This window comes from Nerophis lumbriciformis, linkage group LG28 (genome assembly GCF_033978685.3).
Source record: "Nerophis lumbriciformis linkage group LG28, RoL_Nlum_v2.1, whole genome shotgun sequence".
In the NCBI taxonomy this organism is placed as follows: domain Eukaryota; kingdom Metazoa; phylum Chordata; class Actinopteri; order Syngnathiformes; family Syngnathidae; genus Nerophis; species Nerophis lumbriciformis.
The window spans coordinates 16,580,858-16,605,034 of NC_084575.2; the positions used below are offsets into that span (position 1 = coordinate 16,580,858).

At 40.8% G+C, this 24,177-nt stretch overlaps 1 protein-coding gene across 1 annotated transcript; it reads left to right on the forward strand.

Annotated features, from left to right (window-relative positions):
- The first annotated feature begins 589 nt into the window (after positions 1 to 589).
- Positions 590 to 22,644, forward strand: LOC133570798 (actin-associated protein FAM107A-like). The gene is made up of 6 exons (XM_061923514.2): positions 590 to 595; positions 3,061 to 3,252; positions 10,211 to 10,268; positions 14,358 to 14,562; positions 19,445 to 19,604; positions 21,864 to 22,644. The coding sequence occupies exons 1-6, from the start codon at positions 590 to 592 to the stop codon at positions 21,978 to 21,980; spliced, it is 738 nt and encodes a 245-aa protein (XP_061779498.1). The 3' UTR covers positions 21,981 to 22,644.
- The last annotated feature ends 1,533 nt before the right edge of the window (positions 22,645 to 24,177 follow it).

Here is a 24,177-nt window from a genome sequence, read left to right on the forward strand (position 1 = left end):
GTGTATACATTGAATTATTTACATTATTTACAAGGTGTATCTTCAAAGCTGTCTTGAATGACAATTTACTTTGTGAGAGATTAATGAGAGATGGCAACCGATTCTAGAATGATATACATCTATACATGACTCTATGTTTGAGGAGATTGGTCCTGGGAGCAGAAAGTGCCAAGTAGCCATTGCTGGCATTCCTAGTGTCATGAATATGTGTGTTAGTTGATTTTTAAAAACTGTTTGTAAAAGTAATCTGGTGATTGATCTAACATGATAGTTCTAAAGAACATAAGGAGACTACAATGCATATTTTGTTCAACTTACAACCAGGACAGGCGTGAATGAATAAATGAAATATTAGTGCGCAAAGAACATTTAAGTACGAGTCTAGCTTCTCTGTTCTGAACAAGATGCAGTTTGTTCAGGTCGGACTTAGTCGTAGCGGACCATATTATAGGACAGTAATGAAGATGACAGAAAACCAAGGACTGTATGACTTGACCCATTGTTGAGGATGTCAAGTAGGTGGAGCACTTCCTGACCATGGCTAAACCTCTTCCCATTTTCATTAAAATACCATCAATATGATGGGACCATGACGGTTGACTGTCTAATAGCACAGTGGTTCTCAACCTTTTTTCAGTGATGTACCCCCCGTGAACATTTTTTTTAAATTCAAGTACCCCCTAGTCAGAGCAAAGCATTTTTGGTTGAAAAAAAGAGATAACGAAGTAAAATACAGCACTATGTCATCAGTTTCTGATTTATTAAATTGTATAACAGTGCAAAATATTGCTCATTTGTAGTGGTCTTTCTTAAACTATTTGGAAAAAAATATATCAAAATAACTAAAAACTTGTTGAAAAATAAACAAGTGATTCAATTATAAATAAAGATTTCTACACAGAAGTAATCGTCAACTTAAAGTGCCCTCTTTGGGGATTGTAATAGAGATCCATCTGGATTCATGTACTTAATTCTAAACATTTCTTCACAAAAAAAGAAATCTTTAACATCAATATTTATGGAACATGTCCACAAAAAATCTAGTTGTCAACACTGAATATTTTGCATTGTTGCATTTCTTTTCACAGTTCTTTTTGACAGACAATTTGAAAAAATTTCACGTACCCCTTGGCATACCTTCAAGTACCCCCAAGGGTACGCGTACCCCCATTTGAGAACCACTGTAATAACACACCAAGCAGTTCATCTTTTTTAACCTGCTCAATAGTTACAGTATATCTGACATTGAAAGATGAAGCTGAGGGTCATCAACAAGCATATGCCTTGATCCAAAAAGAATGCTTTTTGTTTTGTCAATATATGTTATACAATATTTATTTTTTTAAAGGCATGTTTCATGTTCAAATGGGGCTGTTTTGGGTGGGGCAAGCACCCATTGGAATGAATTGATTTCTATTCATTTCAATGGGAGACATTGATTTGAGTTACAAATGTTTTGAGCTCTATCACAGAACCAAGTAAGCTTGTATGTTGCGGCACGACTGTACTAGGACAGCACAGACCTCCCCCAGGCTTAACTAACTAACTACCCTTTAGGCCAGGGGTGTCAAACGTACGGCCCGAGGGCCGGATCAGGCCCGCGAACAGGTTTTATCCGGCCCGCGGGAGGAGTTTGCTAAGTATAAAAATTAATCTGAAATTTTTGAATGAAAGAAATTGCTGTTCTAAATGTGTTCACTGGATGTCGCAATAGCAATTTTTTTTTTTTTTTTTAATTATTTTAAGCAACATAAAAAACACAAGATACCATTAGTGCATCAACCCAAGAAAACCCTCCCTCCCCCATCCACACTCATCCACACTCATTTACACAAAAGGGGCTGTCTCTTTCTGTTATTAAAAACTTCTGGTTCCTACAATATAGAATAATACAGTCTGCAAGGGATACAGTCTTTAAAGCACACATGATTGTGTGTGCTGCTGGTCCACTAACATTTTCATTAGTTACTATTTTTTATGTAATTGTTTTTATATTGTTTTACTTTCTTTTCTATCCAAGAAAAATTATTTTTTATTTTATTTTATTTTATTTTTTTAAATTTATTTATCTTATTTTATTCCACTTAAAAAATTAAAAAATTAAAATAAATAAATAAAACAAAACAAAACAAACAAAAGACCTAATCTTCACCAGACCGGGTTGTCAATGAAATCAGATTGTTCAAAAGGGTTTTTAAAACCAGGTCCAGTTCAGATTACTCAGCAACACACACCTTCACCCATGTACACTGAAAACCAGGGAACACAACAGGTTGCATGCAATCCACAAACGACAATAGCAATTCTTTGTACCTTTGTAGATGATGCTACATATGCACAAAATAAACAACATGATGTTAGTACATCAGTCGAAGAAAATGATCAAACTACATACCGTAAATAACAAACATTTTGATATATTTTTTTTTATCTTTATAGATTGAAAATTAACACCAATGAGTTGACTGATGAACATTGTCACATCATTTATTCAGAAAATACAAATAACGACAAATAAAGATAGAATACTATTAACCGCAACATGTAAGTGTAAAAAAACAACAACAATATTATGATTTGTTTTATATTTTTAAACAAAGAAAATAATCTGAAGTTGTCTTTATTTTTAAGTTATCGTGCCGTGATATTACCAGTCCGGCCCACTTGGGAGTAGATTTTTCTCCATGTGGTCCCCGATCTAAAATGAGTTTGACACCCCTGCTTTAGGCGAATACATAAACTCCCAGCATAGAGGGAACTCTCCCAAGGGATTATCTATCTATCTATCTATCTATCTATCTATCTATCTATCTATCTACTGTATAATACTATTGCTCATAAAGTCATGATGATGGTTTATACTACTTTTGGAGTTTTGGACATAAAATTAACAACGTTGATGTTAAAATCAACAGCTGATGCAAGAAAATTAAGGGTCAAAGGTGACTGACCTGCACTCCCTTTTCTTAGGCAACACACCGAGTCATGTAATCTATTACAGCGGCTGTAATCAGATTACTGTAACCCGTTTTTTCACTTGTCTCTGCCACTTACGTTAAGCCTCTCAGAGAGCAGGAAGTCAGCCTGGGACAGGTGGCTGAGGGGACGCCAGCGAGGAGGAGCGTGAGGAAGGGTGAGGAAGGGGCCATAGACGGCCGAGAGAGGAGGGACGAGCGCTGGAGCGTCCTCCTGCCGCCACAAAGACGAGGAGGAGCGGAGAGGTGGATGATGGGAGCCTCTCACGGGAAGAAGGTCAGTTGAACTTCTCTGACAGATGGCAACATTTCTCACTGTTCACCGGCCGCTTCATTAGGTACACTCACATCACACACACAAACTTCTACTGTCAGTATGATGATGATGATGAGTATGTCACGTGCAATGATTGTGTCACACACACACACGCTCGCCACACACACGTTGTTTGGGTTTTCATGCTGCGGCTCATAGCCAAGCCTGCCCAACCTCCACCGACTCCAGATGAGCTTAGTACGTCTGGGTGTTGTTGTGCTGCTCTATGGTCGTCAGAGGAATGTTGAGGAATGAATGAGTTCCTGCTGAAATGTTTGACTTCTGGGGCGTGCCAAGGAGTGCTCGTTTCCGTGGTGACTTGCACGTGTGCGTGGAGGGGTGGAGGGGTGTTCCAGTTGTCATGCTTGATATGTTTTTATTTTTAGCCTCTTGATTTGGAGTCCAAATTCAGCAGGTGCAGCTTTGTGTTGCGTTCAAGATCCACTTGGGGGAGAAAAAAAGTGTCTAATTTCCCATACAAGTCCGTCAATGAATTTTCCATTTCCTACCGCTAGTCCCTTCTGGTGTCTGGAGCCTATCCCAGCTGCACTCGGGCGAAAGGCAAGGACAAGTCGCCAACTCATGTCAGGGCCAACACAGACAGATAGACAACATTCACACTCACATTCACACATTTAGTGTTGCCAATCTGGAATAAAGATTAAAAAAATAAGATCCATTTTTACCTCTAAAGGCCTTCGTGGCCACATGCGTGGACAGCACCTTTTAGCTCTTATTTCCAAAATTATGTACATTACTGAATTGGGGTTTTATGGCCGCTTATGTGGACACTTATACTGCCATCTGGTGGTGTCAGAAGAGTATAACATACAATGGAATTTCGGGAAAAAAAAGTGTAAAAATAAGAATTAGCATGTCACTAAACAATAGGGCAGCACGGTGGAACAGGGGTTAGTGCATGTGCCTCACAATACGAAGGTCCTGAGTAGTCCTGAGTTCAATCCCGGGCTCGGGATCTTTCTGTGTGGAGTTTGCATGTTCTCCCCGTGACTGCGTGGGTTCCCTCGGGGTACTCCGGCTTCCTCCCACCTCCAAAAACATGCACCTGGGGATAGGTTGATTGGCAACACTAAATGGTCCCTAGTGTGTGAATGTGAGTGTGAATGTTGTCTCTCTATCCGTGTAGGCCCTGTGATGAGGTGGCGACTTGTCCAGGGTGTACCCCGCCTTCCGCCCGAATGCAGCTGAGACAGGCTCCAGCACCCCCCGTGACCCTAAAAGGGACAAGCGGTAGAAAATGTATGGATGGATGTCACTAAACATGAAGTACACGTTTGTTACTTATGGACAAAGTACATCATATCAAAAGATGATTCTTAGTTTTTATTCTAATTAGGGTCCAATAAGCCCAAATAGAAAAGAGAGAAAAAAAAAAAGCATGTAAACAAACAGCTTGGGCCTTAAGAGGTTTGAGCAAAGATCGGAACGCTACACATTTGGACAGCATTTTATTGATAGATCATAGCATTCTGTATTACAGAATATGTATTATATAGACAGGATAGCCTTTGTTTTGTTAGATCTGTGTACATAATTTGTATTACATGGTGTACCTGTAGACATTGAAGTGTACATGCTGACATGTCCTCATGCATGGACGTGTACATCTATGCAGTATAAGAATTGAAATGGACTATAGGTCCGTACTGGGTGTAGTAGTAGTAGTCATTTTATTTCAGACCCAGGGGGATCCATATCACAGAAAAAGAAACCATACAACAATAAAACCAAATAAAAGAAATACAAGCAGAAATCAAATAAATAAAAAACACTCCACAATATTCAATGTCCGGCATACAAGGCTTACTCACCAATGGCTCCACAGACCGGATGAAAATCTGACAGAACTGCGAGTCGGGTTAGTCAGACCATTAATGACATTGTTGTCTGACTCAGCTGCCCTACACATGAACCTGTACATGAGATGACGTAAAGTGACAGAGCAGGTGGGGACCCCAATACTGACAAACATTTGGCTTGCACTGCAGCGCCTTGAAGCTCTTAGAAGCAGTCTCATGCTGTCATTGTGACCCACAATGAGCTTCTTAACACTGGTTTGTTTTTAAAGTGACACCACAGATGGGCAGTATATAGTGGTGTGCAATATGCTTTAAAAAGTGTGATCTTCACAGGACGTGTATACACTAGAGATGTCCGAAAATGGCTTTTTTGCCGATATCCGATATTCCGATATTGTCCAACTCTTAATTACCGATTTCGATATCAACCGATACCGATATATACAGTCGTGGAATTAACACATTATTATGCCTAATTTTGTTGTGATGCCCGGTTGGATGCATTAAACAATGTAACAAGGTTTTCCAAAATAAATCAACTCAATTTATGGGAAAAAAAATGCCAACATGGCATTGCCATATTTATTATTGAAGTCACAAAGTGCATTATTTTTTTTAACATGCCTCAAAACAGCAGTTTGGAATTTGGGACATGCTCTCCTTGAGAGAGCATGAGGAGGTTGAGGTGGGCGGAATTGGGGGGGCGGGGTTGAGGTGTGGGGGGGTAGGGGGTAGCGGGGGGTTGTATATTGTAGCTTCCCGGAAGAGTTAGTGCTGCAAGGGGTTCTGGGTATTTTTTCTGTTGTGTTTATGTTGTGTTACGGTGCGGATGTTCTCCCGAAATGTGTTTGTCATTCTTGTTTGGTGTGGGTTCACAGTGTGGCGCATATTTGTAACAGTGTTAAAGTTGTTTATACGGCCACCCTCAGTGTGACCTGTATGGCTGTTGACCAAGCATGCATTGCATTCACTTGTGTGTGTGAAAAGTTGTAAATATTATGTGACTGGGCCGGCACGCAAAGGAAGTGCCTTTAAGGTTTTTTGGCGCTCTGTACTTCTCCCTACGTCCATGTACACAGCGGCGTTTTAAAAAGTCATACATTTTACTTTTTGAAACCGATATTACATGTTAAAGCATTTATTAGCCGATAATATCGGCAGTCCGATATTATCTAGTATACACTATTGAAGGAAACCCCATATAAGTTGTTCTCAAACTTTTTTCACCAAGTACCACCTTAGAAAAAATGTAGCTGTCCAAATACAGTAGCGTAGTAGGCCTAATTATTGGTTAAAACAAGGCAGATGTATTTAATATTTTTGGCCACTGTAACATTACTCACTGTTTGAACAGTAACATTGTATATGAATATATCAATCAATCAATCAATGTTTATTTATATAGCCCTAAATCACAAGTGTCTCAAAGGGCTGCACAAGCCACAACGACATCCTCGGTACAGAGCCCATAAAGGGCAAGGAAAAACTCACAACCCAGTGGGACGTCAATATGAATGACTTTGAAAAACCTTGGAGAGGACCACAGATGTGGGTCCCCCCCCCCCCCCCCCCCCCCCCCCCCCCCCCCAGGGGAGACCGGATGCAATGGACGTCGAGTGGGTCTGACATAATATTGTGCAAGTCCAGTCCATAGTGGATCTAACATAATAGTAAGAGTCCAGTCCATAGTGGGGCCAGCAGGAAACCATCCCGAGCGGAGACGGGTCAGCAGCGCAGAGATGTCCCCAACCGATGCACAGGCGAGCGGTCCACCCCGGGTCCCGACTCTGGACAGCCAGCACTTCATCCATGGCCACCGGATATAGGAATATAGGAAAATAAAACACTGTACTTTAATCAAGTGACTATTTGGCGTACTACTAAATGGAACCCGCGTACCAGTGGTGGTACACGTACCACAGTTTGAGAATAGTTGCCCTATGTCATCATTTCAGGGCATTGGGCTGCAGGAAAAAGTTCACATGTTCACTGAGCACATGCAAACACTGCATGTTGAAATATGTTGTCCAATATCCGGTCCTGAATTAGGTAATTTTCATTTTTCCATCTTGTTGACCGAGTGGCTCAGCTCATGGCCTTTTTAGGGGGGCGGGTCCAGGCCCATGTGACACAGATACAGGAAACGAGGGCTTCTCTGAAAATAGCATTAGCCATACAATGCTACGCCTTGTTTCGCTGGAAGCTTCTGGGACATTGGAATGACGCGGCAGCCATGCTTTTTTGAGGCAAAACGGGAGCAAAAAGACGTGAGAGTGCTGATGTTGATGTCCTCGCATCCAATTAGTGCATGAAGTTGTGTGTGAGTAACACAATCTCAGCATGCTTATGTAAGCTTGTCTCTCTTACACACACACAAAGAAGCAGGTTTGTGTGTGCGCTGCTGCAGATTAACTGACTAATTAAGTCAACCAGAGAAAATCCTGCAGCTAAAAATACAAACAAGAGTCAAAGTGAACCTCCTCCTTCCATTTTTAAAAGTTGACATGACAACCAAGCAGTGAAGCCGCCTTTTAGTCAATCTATTGAATGACATTTTATCTCCCTTTTTTAACATTTTCAGTGGTGTCCAAACGCTTAAAGAACGACTGAAAAATCATAGGATGCGGGATCTACTTTGATGCTTTATATCACTGATGTCAAACTCAAGGCCCGGGGGCCAGATCTGGCCCGCCACGTCATTGTATGTGACCCACGAAAGCCTAGGAAAAGTGTGTTAATAAAATACTTCATTTTTTTTAGTAAATGCAAATAATTATTTCGATTTTGACAGGAAAAAAATGCATCTTTTAAACGTTATCTAATCATCTCAAATATTACATTATTATATAGTGTATTAAAAAAATATGTTGGTAAAGATACAAAAAAACAGTTGAATATTTGCTTGTCACCTTTACGTATGATGTGTTCAATTAATTTGTACATGAAAAAATCTAATAAGTGCATGGGTAATAATGTAATAGTATGAGAGGATTACTGGTACACATCTATATCAATTCTGTCAATTTTTTTATTTATTTAAAAAAAAAAAAAATTTTGTGTCCTGTCCAGCTTCTCAGGCAAATCATATAGTTGATGTAGATGCCCATGTCGGCTGTTCAGATTTACTTTACAAAAGAGAAGTGTAGGATACTTCTCTTGTTGCCTTATTTGTATTTGACTTTATTAAATGTATTTATATCATCATTTAGTGCAGCCGGGCCGGAGCAGGAGGGGATAGAAAGAGAAAAAAAAAGAAGACAGAGGGGGAAATTGTGGGGACAAGAGGGGGATTAGACAGAGAGACAAAAACAACAACAGCAAACAACAACAACAACAACAATAGAGCAACATCAGCAAATATGACATGTGCAAATATGATGGTAAAAGTAATAGCAAATAAGCAGTTAGCGAAAAATAAAAAATAATACAGAAATGACAATGAGCATTATTACACTACAAATGGATCAATACAAATACCAATAGAAATAGCGCTATTGATAATGAACAATACCAATAATTTACCTTTATTATCAACAATACAGTTGTTTAAATGCAACAATACATATACGTAATGATAACTTGAGATACGAAAGAATGCAGAAAAATGGAGGGGGAGAAAGAGAAGCAACCTACATTAACCTTGTAGATTGTTATAGTTTATAGTTATAGTTATAATTTTTTTTTATGATTAATCACAGGTTATTTTTTAATTAATTTAATTAATTTTAATTATTTTTTAAAAAGTGGCCCTCCGAAGGCAACCATTACTGCGATGTGGCCCTCAATGAAAACGAGTTTGACACCCCTGCTTTTATGTAATTCCCAGCAGGCACAAAACATTGATACAACGTCGATTATACGTACATGTCCTTTAAAACTGACTTTGAAACAACATTGCAAAAATAATTGTATTTGTAAATTGAGACAACGTTGGCGTCACACGTTGGATCCACGTTGTTGGTTGGGAAATGAACACATTTCAGTGGTCAAATCAACGGCACCACCTGACATTGAATAAACGTTGTCAAAAAGCATGTTTTTTCAACGTTGTATTTGTGTTGTAGAGCATTGGTTGGTAAATGACCGAAATTCAATAGTCAAATCAACGTCAGAACCCAACATTGATTAAATGTGGTCAAAAAGCATGTTGTTTCAACGTTAGGTTTCAGTTGCTCGACGTCAGGACCTAATTCGCGGGGCGGTATAGCTCGGTTGGTAGAGTGGCCGTGCCAGCAACTTGAGGGTTCCAGGTTCGATCCCCGTTTCCGCCATCCTAGTCACTGCCGTTGTGTCCTTGAGCAAGACACGTTACCCACCTGCTCCCAGTGCCACCCACACTGGTTTAAATGTAACTTAGATATCGGGTTTCACTATGTAAAGCGCTTTGAGTCACTAGAGAAAAAGCGCTATATAAATATAATTCACTTCACTAATTCAAGAAGTTTTCAATGTTGTTTTAATGTCTTGTGCCTGCTGGGTTATTTGTAATTTTGTAAAAAAGAAAAGAAAAAAAAAAAGCATAAAATTGTGTTAGTATTTCATGTATCAACATGTATGCCTGTTTTCTTTATTTTGTGCATTTTTCCTCTATTTTACCATTTTTTCCCAGATTTTATTTATTTAATTCTAATTCTACAAAAAATTCCCTACGATCTCTACTGCACTGTGTCCGCTCGTCCAGCAGATGTCCTCTTGAACCCAAATGACAAATGATGTCATCTTTTTATTTTCTTTATGGTATCACGCTCTAATTAGCTCGTTTTGCTTTCGGTCAAATTAAAAGTTTTATTTTGCGCTGAAAAGAAGAGAGACTCTGTCCTGGGTTAGGCCTTCGTCCCTCCTCTGACTGGGGGTACTGGGGGGCATCCAGACACTGAGGGCCTTGTCCCCATGTGGAAGCCTGATGAAGTTCTCCTAGCAACCAACACAAAGTCCATTGAGCCTGGAGGACCACAGCCAAGCAGCAGACAAGAGGAGGGGATGCTGGGAAGGAGGGAGGAGAAAAACAATACTAGTGACATGTGAAAGCTGCTTTGAATATGTTTGGTGGTAGAAATTGTATAATGAAATAATACTGCTGGTCTTTGTTTGTCCTGCAGAGGGCGTACGACATCGCTCAGCAGCACGGTGATCGGAATGGAACGCGGCCACACAGAGGTGAGCCACCAAAATGAACGACACGCCTGAAGGAACAAAGACAAAATGTCACTTTGTTATTGGTCAGGCAACAAGAATAATAAAAATAATGTGACAAGAAGTAGAAAAAGGATGGATGGCTACAGAGGCAGGACTGCAGAAAGGCGATTGTTATTTTTGTTTAAGTTTTTGCATTTTTTGCTCAAATTTCTCAGTAAACTTTAGTCCTAAAAAAAATCAAGCATGTAACGTTTTTAAAATGTTGACCCTTTTGAAGGCTTTTGATCAGATAATGTCACAGGCAATGATTAAATTAGTAAAATACGTTTCTTATGCAAATGTACATTAATTGACAACTGTGACATAATTTGATCAAAAGGTCAAAGGGGTTGAAAAAAATATATCCATCCATTTTCTACCTCTTGTCCCTTTTGGGGTCGCGGGGGGTGCTGGAACCTGTCTCAGCCGCAATCGGGCGGAAGGCGGGGTACACACTGGACAAGTCGCCACCTCATCGCAGGGCCAACACAGATAGACAGACAACATTCACACTCACATTACACATGATGCTACATATGTAAAAAAAATAATTAAAAAAAAATGATCGATGTCGAGGAAAATGATCAAACTACATAAATAACATACTGTAATTTCATTTTGATATTATTTTTTTTATCTTGATAGATTGAAAATGAACACCAGTTAGTTGACTGATGAACATTATCACATAATTTATTCAGAAAGTACAAACCCCGTTTTCATATGAGTTGGGAAATTGTGTTAGATGTAAATATAAACGGATTATTTTTGCAAATAATCATTAACTTTAGAATTTGATGCCAGCAACACGTGACAAAGAAGTTGGGAAAGGTGGCAATAAATACTGATAAAGTTGAGGAATGCTCCTCAAACACTTATTTGGAACATCCCACAGGTGTGCAGGCTAATTGGGAACAGGTGGGTGCCATGATTGGGTATAAAAACAGCTTCCCAAAAAATGCTCAGTCTTTCACAAGAAAGGATGGGGCGAGGTACACCCCTTTGTCCACAACTGCGTGAGCAAATAGTCAAACAGTTTAAGAACAACGTTTCTCAAAGTGCAATTGCAAGAAATTTAGGGATTTCAACATCTACAGTCCATAATATCATCAAAAGGTTCAGAGAATCTGGAGAAATCACTCCACGTAAGCGGCATGGCCGGAAACCAACATTGAATGACCGTGACCTTTGATCCCTCAGACGGCACTGTATCAAAAACCGACATCAATCTCTAAAGGATATCACCACATGGGCTCAGGAACACTTCAGAAAACCACTGTCACTAAATACAATTCGTCGCTACATCTGTAAGTGCAAGTTAAAGCTCTACTATGCAAAGCGAAAGCCATTTATCAACAACACCCAGAAACGCCGCCGGCTTCTCTGGGCCCGAGATCATCTAAGATGGACTCATGCAAAGTGGAAAAGTGTTCTGTGGTCTGACAAGTCCACATTTCAAATTGTTTTTGGAAATATTCGACATCGTGTCATCCGGACCAAAGGGGAAGCGAACCATCCAGACTGTTATCGACGCAAAGTTGAAAAGCCAGTATCTGTGATGGTATGGGGGTGCATTAGTGCCCAAGGCACGGGTAACTTACACATCTGTGAAGGCATCATTAATGCTGAAAGGTACATACAGCTTTTGGAACAACATATGCTGCCATCTAAGCGCCGTCTTTTTCATGGACGCCCTGCTTATTTCAGAAAGACAATGCCAAGCCTCATTCAGCACGTGTTACAACAGCGTGGCTTCGTAAAAAAAGAGTGCGGGTACTTTCCTGGCCCGCCTACAGTCCAGACCTGTCTCCCATCGAAAATGTGTGGCGCATTATGAAGCGTAAAATACGACAGCGGAGACCCCGGACTGTTGAATGACTGAAGCTCTACATAAAACAAGAATGGGAAAGAATTCCACTTTCAAAGCTTCAACAATTAGTTTCCTCAGTTCCCAATCATTTATTGAGTGTTGTTAAAAGAAAAGGTGATGTAACACAGTGGTGAACATGCCCTTTCCCAACTACTTTGGCACGTGTTGCAGCCATGAAATTCTACGTTAATTATTTGCAAAAAAATAAAAAGTTTATGAGTTTGAACATCAAATATCTTGTCTTTGTAGTGCATTCAATTGAATATGGGTTGAAAAGGATTTGCAAATCATTGTATTCTGTTTATATGTACATCTAACACAATTTCCCAACTCATATGGAAACAGGGTTTGTAAAAACAACCCCAGTTGCCCAAAGTGCTGTACAGACATAAGAAACAATTTGAAACAAAAAAAGGGGACAGAGTGTCACATTTACATTGAAACACAGAAGGATTAATAAAATACAATAGTAAAATATACCTTAAAAGAAGTACAGACTATATCACTTAAAATACTAAAATGTAATAAATAAATAAAAAATTTATAAAACAAGACATTAAAACGACCAATATATCCTGCCTAACTGGATTTGAACACCAGGGAGTAAAAATATGTTTTTAAACTAGATTTAAACTGGATAGTTTGACTTTGAATTGCACTTGTATTGACTTAATGATACTGACAAATAACGCTTCATTGTTTTTTGGCTGACCGGTAACACTGAAAACTGGCCCTCAGTGTGTGAATGTGAGTGTGAATGTTGTCTGTCTATCAATCAATCAATCAATCAATGTTTATTTATATAGCCCTAAATCACAAGTGTCTCAAAGGGCTGCACAAGCCACAACGACAACCTCGGTTCAGATCCCACATCCGGGCAAGGAAAAACTCAACCCAGTGGGATGACAATGAGAAACCTTGGAGAGGACCGCAGATGTGGGTCGAGTGGGTCTAGCATAATATTGTGAAAGTCCAGTCCATAGTGGGTCTAACATAATAGTGAGAGTCCAGTCCATCTGTGTTGGCCCTGCGATGAGGTGGCGACTAGTCCAGGGTGTACCCTGTCTTCCGCGCCCGAGTGCAGCTGGTATAGGCTCCAGCGGTAGAAAATGGATGGATGAACGTTCCCTCAACGAAGGGAGCGAACAAGCTCCCCACTTGACTCTTTGGAAAACACCTGTCCCTAGTGTTTTGGCAGAAAATTGCACATCACGTGATGTCACAGAAGCATAACCATGCGGCAATATCCTGCTTTGGCCGAATTCTGTGTCACAGTGGACTGGGGTCAAAGGTCAGTCTAGTCTCCCCTTTTTCTGAAGCCCCTGGATAACCTTCAGGCTTGAAACTAGCCTTTAGCCTCTGGCAGGAGTTCATCACATGATACAAACAAGCAGTCACCACGCCCACTCATTGGGAGGTCTCCTGATGTCCCTGAAGGCAGCGTGGGAAACAAGCCAATGCTGCTTTTACAAAAAGGGGGGGGGGGGGGAGATCATGTGACCAGTGTTTCACACTCAGCGTGGTGGCTCAGTGGAGAGGAGACGAGGCTCGCTGAGTCTCAGGAGAAATTATGAGAAGAAGATGAGAAGATGGACGAGGGGATGTCAGCCAGAGAGCAAAGACTTCAGTCTGGTAAGAGATGAAACCAGTAGAACTATAAAGAAAAAGATGAAGAGTAAGTTTAAATGATATATTTATCAAGTAGAAGATGTGATAGACTGATTGATCCTTGTTAGTCAATCATAAACCTTGTGTTTGATGACACGTCTACTTTGTATTGACTTAACTGCGTATGTGTGTTTGCTTAATGGTGTGCGCGAAGAAAGGAAGTCTTGCGTTGTCCTCATCATGTTGCTTTCGTCTCGGCTGACGGAACGTTCTAGCAGAGTGAAGACGCGGAGCTTCCAGTAGAGAGAGGAGGTCAAAGGTTAAGTGTGGGCCATCATTGACAAAGTCCAGAAGGACAAGGTCCAGACGTCATTTTTTTGGGGAGGACGCCGGCGGTGTCTGATTTCATACAAGAAAGAGTGGCTATGAAAGCTGATCTGTGTCTCCCAGAATATCTGAAGACTGGGATCACATGACCTATAATCTCCTGTATTGTCTCCCGCAATCACGCCCCCTGGTGGCGACGCTCGAGGGACAGCGTTCAGAACTTACCATAGGTGCCACTAACCAACTTGTCCCCCCCCCCCCCCCAGCTTCAGCGTACGCAGACTTGCAGCAGCACCGGTTCGACAATGTCCACAGAAGGACAATGCCCGCGTCCTGCCACATCCCCTCGCCCGACTACCTGGAGGGAGACGAGGACCCGGATCTCATCAAGCCTAGAAAACTGTTGAATCCGGTGAAAAGTTCCAAGAGTCACCAGGAGCTTCACCGGGAGCTGCTGAGTAGCTGCAAGCGGTAAGAAGGATGTTTATGTCCCGCATTCATTGACTCATAAGTAAACATCACACCACTTCCACACTAATGTGTGCAGTGTATGTGTAATGTGTGTGTGTGTGTGTGTGTTGGGGGGGGGCTTTGATTTGGAGATTTCCAAACCGTCTTTGTGCTCGCGTCTTTGCTGTCCTTTGAGGTTGGAATGTAGGAAGCTTTGGTGCCAGGACACCTCCTCCCACCGCCGAGCATGCTGGGAAAGCACTTTTGTCCATTTAACTTCACCATAAAGTGTAAGGACACAACATAATGACAGGCTGGACTCATTGTCCTTAGTTGTCCCTGAATCTTCATTCTTCATCTTAACAAGACATGTTGGATAATTGTTTGCCTCCAACTTTGTGGGAACATTTTGGGGAAGACAAGAGTTTTTTTGTTTCCAGCGCACAAAGCAATATTCATAAAGGCCTGCTTGGAGGAGTTTGGTTTGGAAGAACTAAAACAGGTCCAGCAACCTCTGATCTGAAAGTCTTATCTGTTAAAGACCAACAACAAAGTGTTTGTACTGTAACACAGTGACGTGCGGTGAGGTTGATGGCTGGTGAGGCACTGACTTCATCACAGTCAGATTTACAAACATATGAACCCTAAAGAGTATCTTATTCACCATTTGATTGGCAGCAGTTAACAGGTTATGTTTAAAAGCTCATACCAGCATTCTTCCCTGCTTGGCACTCAGCATCAAGGGTTGGAATTGGGGGTTAAATCACCAACAATTATTCCCGGCGCGGCGCCGCTGCTGCCCACTGCTCCCCTCACATCCCAGGGGGTGATCAAGGGATGGGTCAAATGCAGAGGACAAATTTCACCACACCTAGTGTGTGTGTGACAATCATTGGTACTTTAACTTAACTTTAACTTTACACATACAAACTGTAGCACACAAAAAAGCACATTTAATAAAAAAAAAACGTTATTATGGTCTTACCATTACTTATAAGTGCGGGAACAGTGGTGTTCGTGTTGGAGGAGTTGTGAATGAATGAAATATGAAATCCGTGCTGCAGTCTGCAGGTGTACCTAATGTTGTGTCCCTGCAGTCGTTCACGGCTCCTCCGGCGCGAGCAATGTTGTTTTTGCACTTTTTGGCTTCTTGTTAAGTGACTTTTTTTGGGTGGATTCGGTCTTGCACGTGGAGGGTTTGGGTGTGGGCTTTGGTTGGTGTGGCGCTCCCGTCGGGGGGTGCAGTCTGCGGCGGAGGTGCCTTAACCGGCACCAGGAGGCGGGGTTACGCGAGCCTCAGCCAGTGCGTCTTCGCAGCAGTTTTATGATCGCTCAGCACAAGAAATACTTTACACACATACAGTTGTTGACAAAATACACTGTACATTATATATCTCAGCTAACTAAACTATGGAATGTATAATATAATTCATATAGCAATACGGTCTCACTGCAGGCCAGCAGTTAGCCGAGTCCGCAATCCATGGTGAGGCACAATTGAGTGACGTGCCTCAACTGGCTGCTGATCACCGCACCGTCTCTTCTCAGTATTTGAACGACAAATGTGAAAATTCAGCGATTTTGAATAAAAATAATCTAAAACTGTTGAAGTTAAATGGAAAATAACTTTATAGTATAATCACTGGATACATATAACAATTTAATTAAATTGTTTTCTTTTTACATTTTTTTTCTTTCCATGATGGCAGGTGAGGCGAGGCCTCACCTGCCTCTAGTGACCGCACGTCACTGCTGTAACACATTGTTATCTGCTATCTGTAACTTTGAATGTGTGTGTGCGTGTGTGCGTGTGTGTTCTTGAATTTCTACCCTTCTTGAGACATCAACAAGGAAAAGTACCTTCGATATAAGGACCAGTGAACAAGTTAGCACCTAAATCACGGTCCCAATACGGATAACCATTGCAAATACTAGCCAAATACTACAGTAAGTGAACATTGCTCCAAAGTCAGGATTTTTGGTTGATTTAATGTGCATACAAAAGTCAACATTGACAGGTGCAAAGGTGGCAATATATGATAAAACAAGGCGGCAGCTAAAGAAGGACTTCCCTTTTCATCCCGGAAAAAACTCGCCAGGTGAACAGCTGATTTTACGACTTCCGGTGCGGATGTAAGACAACCCGCATCCCATATGTGACCATAGGATGAACAAATACACCTACTCAGTGGCTTAGTGGTTAGAGTGTCCGCCTTGAGATCGGTAGGTTGTGAGTTCAAACCCCGGCCGAGTCATACCAAAGACTATAAAAATGGGACCCATTACCTCCCTGCTTGGCACTCAGCATCAAGGGTTGGAATTGGGGGTTAAATCACCAAAAATGATTCCCGGGCGCGGCACCGCTGCTGCCCACTGCTCCCCTCACCTCCCAGGGGGTGATCAAGGGGATGGGTCAAATGCAGAGGACAAATTTCACCACACCTATAGTGTGTGTGACAATCATTGGTACTTTAACTTTAACTTTAAATACACTACGGTACTAAGACTATAGGGGCCATTAACAGTGAGCTTCTTCAGCTGGGTTGCCCAAAATGCGGCACAGGGGCCATCTGTGGTCTGTGACTCGTTTGTCATTGGCCTTAAAGGGGAACATTATCACCAGACCTATGTAAGCGTCAATATATACCTTGATGTTGCAGAAAAAAGACCATATATTTTTTTAACCGATTTCCGAACTCTAAATGGGTGAATTTTGGCGAATTAAACGCCTTTCTAATATTTGCTCTCGGAGCGATGACGTCACAACGTGACGTCACATCGGGAAGCAATCCGCCATTTTTTCAAACACCAAGTCAAATCAGCTCTGTTATTTTCCGTTTTTTCGACTGTTTTCCGTACCTTGGAGACATCATGCCTTGTCGGTGTGTTGTTGCGGGGTGTAACAACACGAACAGGGACGGATTCAAGTTGCACCAGTGGCCCAAAGATGCAAAAGTGGCAAGAAATTGGACGTTTGTTCCGCACACTTTACCGACGAAAGCTATGCTATGACAGAGATGGCAAGAATGTGTGGATATCCTGCGACACTCAAAGCAGATGCATTTCCAACGATAAAGTCAAAGAAATCTGCCGCCAGACCCCCATTGAATCTGTCGGAGTGTGTGAGCAATTCAGAGACAAAGGACCTCGGTAGCACGGCAAGCAATGGCGGCAGTTTATTCCCGCAGACGAGCGCGCTAAACCCCCTGGATGTCTTGGCTCACACCGTCCCTTATGCCACCGAAGATGATCAAGAGAAGAATATCGACCCTAGCTTCCCTGGCCTGCTGACATCAACTCCAAAACTGGACAGATCAGCTTTCAGGAAAAGAGCGCGGATGAGGGTATGTCTACAGAATATATTAATTGATGAAAATTGGGCTGTCTGCACTCTCAAAGTGCATGTTGTTGCCAAATGTATTTCATATGCTGTAAACCTAGTTCATAGCTGTTAGTTTCCTTTAATGCCAAACAAACACATACCAATCGTTGGTTAGAAGGCGATCGCCGAATTCGTCCTCGCTTTCTCCCGTGTCGCTGGCTCTCGTGTCGTTTTCGTCGGTTTCGCTTGCATACGGTTCAAACCGATATGGCTCAATAGCTTCAGTTTTTTCTTCAATTTCGTTTTCGCTACCTGCCTCCACACTACAACCATCCGTTTCAATACATTCGTAATCTGTTGAATCGCTTAAGCCGCTGAAATCCGAGTCTGAATCCGAGCTAATGTCGCTATAGCTTGCTGTTTTTTCCGCCATGTTTGTTTGTGTTGGCTTCACTATGTGAAGTCACAGGAAAATGGACGGGTGTTTATAACGATGGTTAAAATCAGGCACTTTGAAGGTTTTTTTAGGGATATTGCGTGATGGGTAAAATTTTGAAAAAAACTTCAAAAAATATAATAAGCCACTGGGAACTGATTTTTAATGGTTTTAACAATTCTGAAATTGTGATAATGTTCCCCTTTAGGCACATTACAAAAAACTAAAAATTTAGATCTCATTTGCACACCTGGTGGTGAAATCTATCAAAATTAGGGTGGTCCCAAAAAGGAGGGATTTTTCAAATTGACTGTGTGTCGGTTTTAAAAGTGCTCCCCCTCTGGTCAACATATGAAATAACAAGCGTGTGTAAAAATTTGAAGTGCTCCCCCTCTGGTCAACACATGTAATAACAAGTGTTTGCAAGAAATTGAAATGCACCCCCTTTGGCCAAAATTAATGAAAAAAATATATATATATGTACGGTGGCAGAGGGGTTAGTGCATCTGCCTCACAATACGAATGTCCTGAGTAGTCCTGAGTTCAATCCCGGGCTCGGGATCTTTCTGTGTGGAGTTTGCATGTTCTCCCCGTGACTGTGTGGGTTCCCTCCGGGTACTCCGACTTCCTCCCACCTCCAAAAACATGCACCTGGGGATAGGTTGATTGGCAAAACTAAGTGGTCACTAGTGTGTGAATGTGAGTGTGAATGTTGTCTGTCTATCTGTGTTGGCCCTGTGATGAGGTGGTGACTTGTCCAGGGTGTACCCCGCCTTCCGCCCGAATGCAGCTGAGATAGGCTCCAGCGACCCCCCTGACCCCAGAAAGGGACAAGCGGTAGAAAATGGATGGATGGATGTATATAGAGACATACTGTAATAACTTGAAGTAAATAATGAAGATTAAAAACCAATTACAAACAAATTATAAATATTCTAAAAATAGCTAAAAGCTTACCTTTTTTATTCTTGCATAGTTTGTATATATTATTACCGTTGTAAATACACATCTTTATATAAAGGGTGGTCCTAAAGAGGTAGGCATTTTTCTCAGGTCTCAAGAAGGTAACAAATGCAAGAATATGTTTGTGTGTGTGTGTGTGTGTGTGTGTGTGTGTGTGTGTGTGTGTGTGTGTGTGTGTGTAGGAGTGGGGTGAGCGTGGAGACCAAACCAGAGCTGCAGAGAGTTCTGGAATCCAGGAAGAGAGATCAGCTGATGCGGCAGAGAAGAGAGGACGAGGTCGCTCGAAGGAAGATTTCTCCTCTAGAAGCTGAACTGAGGAAGAGACACCAGAAACTGGAGGAGGTATGATGCTGCAGAACCTTCAAGAACAGTGATTCTCAAACTGCGGTACGTGTACCACTAGTGGTACGCGGGCTCCATGTAACGGTGCACCAAAAGAATCACTTGATTACAGCGTTTTGTTTAACAATATTTAAACACAGTGTTAAAGGAGCCATGGGACGGCGTGGCGAAGTTGGTAGAGTGGCCGTGCCAGCAATCGGAGGGTTGCTGGTTACTTGGGTTCAATCCCCACCTTCTACCATCCTAGTCACGTCCGTTGTGTCCTTGGGCAAGACAGTTCACCCCTTGCTCCTGATGGCTGCTGGTTAGCGCATTGCATGGCAGCTCCCGCCATCAGTGTGTGAATGTGTGTGTGAATGGGTGAATGTGGAAATACTGTCAAAGCGCTTTGAGTACCTTGAAGGTAGAAAAGCGCTTAAACAAGTATAACCCATTTATCATTTATATGTAAGAATCTGGACAGAAATGGTACTACAGTCATGGTCAAAATTCTGTAGTCCCGTCTCCTTCTCCCTGACTGAGGTTGCCAGATACGCAGCCGAATCCAGCTCGACCCAAAACTAAAGAGGAGACATTTTACCAAGGTATACCTATGGGCTACTGTTTCAAACATTTCAGAATGCCATATAACTTGGTACATGTAGTCCACAATATGTAAACACAAATGAGGAATTATTTTATCATGTGATTTGGCTGTCTCCATACGTTTCACATTGCCATGACAGCTGCGCTAATGTTGGAACCCATTTCCTCAGCGTATCAGCATACTGTGAACGAAATAGGCACTGACACTACCTATATCCACATAGGTTTTATTTGTCGAAAATATATTTTGCCCTCCATCCATCCATTTTCTACCGCTTATTCCCTTTGGGGTCGCGGGGGGCGCTGGAGCCTATCTCAGCTACAATCGGGCGGAAGGCGGGGTACACCCTGGACAAGTCGCCACCTCATCGCAGGGCCTATATTTTGCCCTGTCAGTTCGAATACACATCGACATAGAAGGCTAACGGGCATATATTTCCCCCGTTAGCCTACCGGTATATGTCGATGTGTCATTGACTGGGCTAGCATGCAAAGCATTCGTTGCACGAACATACTAGCTTTGTTAGACAAGATCATAGACCATATTGGACAATATTTTACACACAAAATGTTAATTTCCATTTATTACAAGTAATAAGAAAACGTAAATGCCTTACTTACCTATCAAGGAAGAAATTAGCAAGTTTGGCGTCAAATTAAAAAATATTCTCCGGCTTCAATCGTTTCCATCTTTCAAAGGCTTTCCTGATACAAATCCTCGTTTTGTTCCTGGCTTTGTCATGAATAAGTTGAGGATCCTAACAAGGTCTTTTAGATTTACTAAGGTCTGACATGTTTAGTAACTTTACCAGTGGTAGGAGCCAGACGAAGATGGCAGTGCGTAACTGACAACCTGGATGTGACACACTCACGGACTTTCTAATTGGTCAAACGGTGGAGGGCGGGACATCGAAATTAAAACAAAAACAAGATTTCGGGGCTGTAAATCTAATTTTGAAATGAGCATATCCCGGCTGAACTACTGTTATCAGTTATAGAGGTATTCGAAAAGAACATGATTTATTAATGCCTTTTGACATATCAGGGCCATTTAATGATGACTTGACATTAAATTCTTACATATGGCTCTTTTAATGTTAAAACTGTGTGTAATTTTACAATGACCAAAACTATAATTGTGAAATAAAACCATTGCCTTGTTTTAATGAATACTTGGGCCTTCTATGCTACAATATTTTAATGGTGGTTATTATGGTGGTACTTGGAGAGCCAAGTTTTTTCTGAGGTGTTACTTGGTGAAAACAGTTTGAGGACCACTTTTCTTGAACATCTGAAGCCACTTGGAACTGGACTGTACTTCAAAATAAAAGACTGTGCAGGACGTTTCACTGCAAACAGCAGCTTCATATTGTGTTCATGTTGTGTTAAAGCTATGTTCATGTTGGGTTCGTGTCATGCTTGTGTTTGTGTCGTGTTCGTGCTGTGTTAATGTTGTCTCCATGTTGTGCTCATGTCATATTCATGTTGTGTTGTCTCTATGTTGTGTTCAAGTTGTTAATCTTGTGTCCATGTCACAATCATGTTGTGTTCATGTAGTTTTCCTGTTGTCTCCATGTTGAGTCTTGTCACATCATGTTAATGTTGTGTTCATGTCGTCTTTATGTTGTGTTCATGTCATGTTCATGTTGTGTTCATGTTTTTGTGTTGTTGCAGATGGAGCTCCAGCAGGAGAAAGAAGAAGTGGAAAAGCTAAAGGCTCCTGAGTTTGTCAAAGTCAAAGAAAACCTGAGACGGACGTCATGTGCTAGTAAAGAAGAGAAAGAAGTGTAAATGACGACCCGCTGTCCCTCAGGGACTGCACATAACCATTGCAGACATGAGTTGGCGTGATGAGAAGACGCTGAGACAAGGTTGTGAGGACACAAAAGCTTGTTGTGTTGACCGCCGGCTTGGTACAGTACTGTATGTTGCTGACATGATGAAGGACACTGAGGTCATGTGGAAGGACATGTCCACATCAGGGTGAAAGTGTCCCAGGAGTTTGAGATGCATGGGCACTGTGGACAGCCAGATAAGCGAACAACCTCTTTGAGACGTGGAAGTGTCTTTCACTCAAACACACTATGATGACTAAATGAGCCACATTACAGGATTAATGTGTCATTAATTGAAAAAGTCATACTTATTGGTTATGTTACAACCGTTCACAGAAAGGTTCATAACACGTAATCATGTGCTTTATTATCATTAATGACACTTAAATTTCACTGTAAACTCAACAGAGTAATTTTTATTAGCACTTAAATATTAAATTTTTTTAATTAATAAATGTTCTGACAACACCATCGAAAATATTTGAAGCATTTGCTGATTAAAAGACTAATCCTGCTGTTGAAAATCTTCATTTATATGCCAAGATATTCAAAACCTATTATTGAAGGCTGTCCGAGATGAACAAAAAAAATAAAGTACTTCGAACTAAGAATTTGGGGCATTTTTTATGTTTTTAATTGTAAAGTATTTTCCGACAGCAGAAAAGCGTTTGAGTGATGTTTTACATTAGCCACTAGATGTCGCTCTTTCACCTTATTTCCTCTCTACGACAGCGACTGAAGACTCTCGTTCTGTAACCGGAAATCAGAATCAGAATCAGAATCAGAAATACTTTATTAATCCCTGAGGACCAATCCACCGCTTATCCCTTTCGGGCGGAGATATATATATATATATATATATATATATATATATATATATATATATATATTTTTTTTTTTTTTTTTTTTATACATACATACATATATATGTATATATACAGGGGCGCCGCTAGGGATTTTGGGCCCCATGAAAAGAATCTTTACAGGGCCCCCAACACAGTGTCATTATTTTTTCTGTATTATAATTTCATCATCATTAGGGGCCTCTCTGGGCCCCCTCCATCATGGGCCCGTAGAATCCGTCTCCTTTACCCCCCCCTTTTAGGCGCCCCTGTATATATATATATATACATATACAGTATATGTATATATATGTTATACAAGTAATAATAATAATAATATGTATATATATGTATATATATATATATATATATATATATATATATATATATATATATATATATATATACATACATACATATACATATACATATATATATATATATATATATATATATATATATATATATATATATATACATATATACATATATATATATATATATATATATATATATATATATATATATATATATATATATATATATATATATATATATATAAACACGTGTGTGTGTGTGTGTGTGTGTGTGTGTGTGTGAGTGTGTGTGTGTGTGTGTGTGTGTGTGTGTGTGTGTGTGTGTGTGTGTGTGTGTGTGTGTGTGTGAGTGTGTGTGTGTTTTGTCTATCTGTGTTGGTTGGCCCTGTGATGAGGTGGCGACTTGTCCAGGCCACTGAGCACCTATATATATATATATAGATTGCAGCTGAGATAGGCTCCAGCACCCCCCGTGACCCCGAAAAAGATAAGCGGTAGAAAAATGGATGGACATATATATATATATATATATATATATATATATATATATATATATATATATATATATATATATATATATATATATATATGTCTTAATAAGGTTATCCAAAAAATAGTGCTCGATACCGTAGTAGAGCGCAATATATGTATGTGTGGGGAAAAAAAATCACAAGACTATTTCATCTCTACAGGCCTGTTTCATGAGGGGGGGTACCCTCAATCGTCAGAAATCTCCTGACGATTGAGGGTACCCCCCCTCATGAAACAGGCCTGTAGAGATGAAATAGTCTTGTGATTTTTTTTTTCCCCCACACATACATATATATATATATATATATATATATATATATATATATATATATATATATATATATATATGTGTGTGTATATATTGTGTGTGTGTGTGGGCCCTGTGATGAGGTGGCGACTTCTCCAGAGTGTACAAGTGAAAGCAGGGCCGGCCCGTGGCACAGGCCGTATAGGCAAATGCTAA

What these genes read in the sequence shown, in the direction of transcription:
- LOC133570798 (XM_061923514.2), top strand. An exon ending in GAGCCTCTCACGGGAAGAAG is followed by an intron (nt 3,253 to 10,210) that starts GTCAGTTGAACT and finishes TTTGTCCTGCAG; the next exon opens with AGGGCGTACGACATCGCTCA. An exon ending in GACACCAGAAACTGGAGGAG is followed by an intron (nt 19,605 to 21,863) that starts GTATGATGCTGC and finishes GTGTTGTTGCAG; the next exon opens with ATGGAGCTCCAGCAGGAGAA.